General features: G+C 38.5%; 1 protein-coding gene across 1 annotated transcript in view; it reads left to right on the forward strand.

Annotated features, from left to right (window-relative positions):
- Positions 1–5,628, forward strand: part of pdcl3 (phosducin like 3) — an 8,295-nt gene that overhangs the window by 1,120 nt on the left and 1,547 nt on the right. Inside the window, exons 2-5 of the mRNA XM_015396482.1 lie at positions 2,037–2,157; positions 3,723–3,813; positions 4,512–4,655; positions 5,081–5,289. Of these exons, the coding sequence (XP_015251968.1) occupies positions 2,037–2,157; positions 3,723–3,813; positions 4,512–4,655; positions 5,081–5,289 (565 nt within the window). The remainder of the gene's footprint in view (positions 1–2,036; positions 2,158–3,722; positions 3,814–4,511; positions 4,656–5,080; positions 5,290–5,628) is intronic.

Consider the following 5,628-nt stretch of genomic DNA (forward strand, 5'->3'; position numbering starts at 1 on the left):
ATCTTTTAAAAGTTAAAGGTAGGTCTTGAACCATCCACCTCAGGAGAGGGAGTCTGTGTCTTAAAGATGACAATTGTGTCTGGTGGCTTGCTCAGAGTTTCATCATTACATTGTTTATTCTAACCAAAATAGTTTTAAGCAACTAGATTGGTTGTTTTTCCTACCAATCTATTCTTAGAATCTATCCAACTGACAGCAACTTTCCTACAAAAACCCACATCTGGATTTAATCTTGAGGCTGTTTAAATGCCGGTCAAAATTCTTTCGCTTTCTGAACACCTTCCCAAAGCGGTCACATGGAATCACAGTAACGAAGCTTTGGAAGTCATCAATTTTGGCCCCTCCCCTAAATGAATCACGCCTCTACACGCGCTTCAGGGAAACCCCCCCCTCCATTACTCGACACACGCCTCGAAGCCTCGGATCATCTCATAACATCACTAATATCTGCATATAATTTTTATTTATTATCGGTGATGACTTTTCAACCCATATCTGATATTTCATTATACATTATTGTAGTAGTTTGTCACTGACTGACTCTGGGTTTTATATAGTTTTATGTGTTTTTTGTGTTTTTAAACCAAATATTCCTAAAATGCTATATTGCAGGAGTTAAATAAACCTGGAAAAGTAATTGGTCATCAATTTGTACAGGTTGTGTGCATTTTTTGTTGTCTTTCTGAGGCTTTATAATATTTTCTTATACCATTATCAAAGTTATACCGCATTGTTGGGGTGTAAATGATAATCGTTTTTTATCGATCCAACAGCCGGCGATCCGATGCATCGACACGTCTCGATTCATGTTTTTATTTTTCTTCCGGCCTTTTTTTATCCATTTGCACCTGGACAAAATTCTGGCTCTGATGCAGTGGTGCTAAACCTATTTTGTCCTCCTACCTCTCTTCCTTTAGCCACTATCCTCTTTCCGCTTGCACACACACTCACGTTACGTAAACACAGAGGCATTATTATTTTTCAGTGGATGAGGTTTTCATAGGCCTAGGTGGAGAACAACTTTGCTACTTCTGGTATTTTCTTTTGTTTCTCAAATGAAATGCAGAACAATATTACAGTTTTTATTGATTTATTTCAAATTTGAAACATTGTCTAGCCTGTAAGGTAAAAAAACAAAAATGAAACAATCTTATCGTGGTATATTCTTGAGTATCGAAAATAATCGAATCATTGGGTCAGGAAAATCATACTGAATCGAATCGCCATGATGGGTGGGATTTTGTGAAGTTTTACAAGAATAAGACACTAAATTTCTTCCTCCAGCCCTTTAGGAGGCTATAACTATAACTATAACAATAACAATAACTATTCAAACGGGTATGCTGTCCCACAGAAGGGAAAAAAAATGATGCAGCACATTGATCTATGCATTATAGTAGAAGTAAGAACTTTTTCATTCAAAGGTTACCGTAAAGTCTCACAACTCTGGACAAGCAGGCTTTCAAGGTCATGAAACATTGAGATGTTTGTGCTTAGTACAAAGGAAAATTGCTATTAAATCACAATATTGGTTGAAAACAATAGCAATTTAGATTTTTGGCTAAATCTTTCAGACCTAGACCAAAGTTAAGAAATGTATTGTGAAATTAGTTTTGGCCATATCATCCCGCCCCAGGATCGACCATCCAAAACTGATTGAAACGAGAGAGAACCAGCTTCCCTGCTGACTCAATATCCTTAGAAAACAATATCCTTAGAAAAAATATTACTAGTTTCTGTCCCACATCAAAAGCCACCATTCAATTTAGTGTCATTACTATGAACAGCTGTAGCTTTAGCATTTGTGAGCTACTATGGCTCTTTCAAAAACAAACTAAAGAATAACTACCATATATATAAAAAAAAAAACTCCCTGTTTTTCTCTCTGCTTTCTTTGATTCTTGTGTTTTGCAGAAAAAGACATAATACCCTTACAAGTTGACCTCAGACGGGCCAAATTGCTTATTTGCTTAATTTAATACCATGTGAAACTTTCAGTAATTGTAATATAAATGTTTCTCATCTTTTATCTAAAGGACCCAAATGAAGACACAGAGTGGAACGATATCCTGAGGAAGAAAGGCATCCTCCCTCCAAAAGAGATTCCTAAAGATGATGAAGAGGAGGAGGCGGCGGCCCTTCAGCAGCAGTCTGTTGGTATGAGAGGACTTTCTCAACACTTTGTTTTAAAGTTGGAGTTGGGAAATATGGACTTTAATCTTAACAAATGATCTATGACTGCATTTCACTGCATACAATCATAAATGCTGCTCAAAATATTCTAATAAACGCATTTCCTTATAGTTTCTCAGTTTTTTGTCAAAGCAGCGCTGTTTAACTTTTAGCCACTAGGGGCGCTAGATCTACAACTTTAAAGGAATAGTACACCCAAAACATGATTAGCCTTCATTTTCTACTCACCCCCATGCTGAACAACACTCTGGAGTACTTTTTTGATATCTCAAATGCATCTGGAGATCTGGGAGGCTTCTTGCTGTCTGCTGACATTCAAATAATGGAGGTCTATGGTGCCCGAGACAGACAGGTCCATAAAAGTCCACAAAAAACGTGTCAATATTCCTCCATACTGCTCGTCCAATGTATTCCAAGTGTCCTGAGTGGGTAGCATCCAGAATTTTATGGAAACAAAGTCATTTAGAATGTTTTTAGAGCATAAACAGTAGTTTATAGGATTTCCTAAAAGCGCGCGCCTGCGAGTTCACGACGCTACGGAAGCCGCGGCAGACCAAACCAGATGAAAGTGCGCATTCAGCTCGGCAAAGAACTCATGCTCTTCCTCAACACTGAAGTCCTCAGACATTTTTCTTTCGTTGTTTCTTTCTTTGCACAGGTAAACAGCACATTTCTTCTTCTACGCTTGCATTATCGGCAGAGTAGACGCTGAATGCGCACTTTCGTCTGGTTTGGTCTGCCGCGGTTTCCGTAGCATCGTGAACTCGCAGGCGCGCGCTTTTAGGAAATCCTATAAACTACTGTTTATGCTCTAAAAACATTCTAAATGACTTCGTTTCGAGTAAATTATGGACGCTACCCACTCAGGACACTTGGAATACATTGGACGAGCAGTATGGAGGAATACTGACACGTTTTTTGTGGACTTTTATGGACCTTTCTGCCTCGGGCGCCATAGACCTCCATTATTTGAATGTCAGCAGACAGCAAGAAGCCTCCCAGATCTCCAGATGCATTTGAGATATCAAAAAAGTACTCCAGAGTGTTGTTCAGCATGGGGGTGAGTAGAAAATGAAGGCTAATCATGTTTTGGGTGTACTATTCCTTTAAGGTTCAGAAACGCTGCACTGTTTAAATGGAGTCTGATAGCAGACCACTTTGGATGAGCAGATTGAGAAATTTTAAGTTTCTTTTTAAAGCCGCTTTAGATTAAATCCTACACCAGAAAATCCCAGATATTTGTGATCAGGTAGGTTTCATTTGTTTTGTTGGCTAACAAGTTTTAGCTTGGTTAGCTCTGTGTTTAAGGGGACTGTAAAGAAGCACTCTGGATCAAATAAATCATTCCGATCTGTATATTGACCTGAAATATCATTTAATATGTATAAAATGAAGCTAATACTCTGGTTAAAGGGTACACAGTGTTGCTTTAATGCCGTAATTATAATACCAATAGTTGCCAGTATGTGTTAATTTGACATTTTAACTAATAATTTTGAGTATAATGATGGAATATATTCTTCCCATAGTCAAAACCTATGAGAGCATGACACTGGATGAACTTGAGGAGAACGAGGATGAGTTTGGGGAAGATGATGAGGCTGCCATCGAGATGTACAAGTAAGTAACATGACTTTGTTTCAGGATTTTATGTGAAACATTTCTGAAGATTCCCAGAATTAGATTTCTTCAGTCGCACTTTCCGACATTTTGAGTGGGAATTTTCCCATCGTAAAGATTATTCCCACATGAGGGCAGCGATGAGCGCTTCCAAAAAAGTAAAAAAAAACAATCCACTGGACTTTTTCCAAGTTTGAAGACGTTTCGCTTCCCATCCAGGAAGCTTTTTCAGTTCAAAATGTCAGGAAGAGCGTTGAGTTCGAGGCTTTATGCAGTAGCCCAACAAAAGCTTGTTTTTCTTTTGAAAACATTAAAATTGAAGCGGATGAACGGGTCCACCCCTTTGGAATGGGGGTCATTGGCTTCTTTTGTTAGCCTGCAAAGCCCCATACCTGTCTATGTCTCTGGAAGGAGGATCGTTAAAGGGATTTGTTGGCCTGGCTGAATAGGCGAGGTCTTTTGTTCCCCTGTATGGGGTTGGGGTTGTGAGGATAGTGGGAAGAGATCAACTCAATATCTCGATTAATTAATAACTCAATTTCTTAACATAGATGACTTCCTTCACGCCCCTCTCAAACCATCTATTTACTTTGTTCAATGTTCACATTTTGGACAAAGAAAATAACTTATTTTGGAATAACTATGACCTGGATGACTGAGAATCTTCAATAACTGATGAGCCCCGTTTCTCTTTCTAGACAGAAGCGCCTTGCAGAGTGGAAGGCGGCTCAGATGAAGAACGTGTTCGGCGAACTGGGTGAAATCTCTGGACAGGATTATGTGAAAGAGGTCAACAAGGCAGGAGATGGAATCTGGGTGGTGCTGCACCTCTACAAGCAGGGGTAAGTTACCTCATAGTTTAAATTAGTTGTCTTAGTTTGTTTTTTTAGCATAAAAAATGATTTTATTTGATGAAAAATGTTCAATTTAGGCATGTATATACTGACAAAGACAAATGGAAAATAGTGGCTCTTTGTGCTTAGTTCATGGAAAATACTAGAAAACTGTAAGTCAGTTGGAAGATCAAAGGTTTTTAGATAATAGAACAAGCTTAAAACAAATATGCCAGTGTGAAAAAAAATGACTGACCTTTTTTTGTTGGCAGTACATTTTGAGCTAGACAAGTGAAACACTATTTCAGTTACTTACCTATTTATACTGTCAATAGCAGCAGCTATACGTTGACATAGAGAAAAGACTTTAATATACAGTAGTGTAGCAGTCAGAGTCAGGAAGTAACATTTCTGTCTGTTTCATCTCCACCCAGCATCCCTCTCTGTACCCTCATCAACCAGCATCTGAGTGTCCTGGCCAAGAAATTCCCTCAGACCAAGTTCCTTAAGTCCATCTCCACCACCTGCATCCCCAACTACCCCGACCGCAACCTGCCAACCATCTTCGTTTACTTTGAGGGAGAGATGAAGGCGCAGTTCATCGGCCCGCTGGTGTTTGGAGGCATGAACCTCAAAGCTGAAGGTAGGGCCGTCCTTCATGAATTAAAAACAAAACATAAACTTTTAGCTGTTTCTTTTAAGTGTAGCTCATTCATCAGATGACATGAATGTTTTATTACTTTTAACTTTGTCTAAAGCAAAAACATTCTGTTCGCACATCCAAGTTTCACCTGTAGTCTACAGATGGTAAGAATGTGGTGCCCATATTTAAATGTGTCCTGCCATATTTAGACAGGATTTCCACGCTTCATTAAAAATCATTAAATTATAATTTCAATGCCTTAATTGGCATTATAATTAATTAAATGTGATTATGTGGCATTTAAATGATTTATATAAAAAAACAATCTCATCGGATATA

This window comes from Cyprinodon variegatus, unplaced genomic scaffold (assembly GCF_000732505.1).
Source record: "Cyprinodon variegatus isolate N-32 unplaced genomic scaffold, C_variegatus-1.0 Scaffold801, whole genome shotgun sequence".
NCBI classification, from domain to species: Eukaryota; Metazoa; Chordata; class Actinopteri; order Cyprinodontiformes; family Cyprinodontidae; genus Cyprinodon; species Cyprinodon variegatus.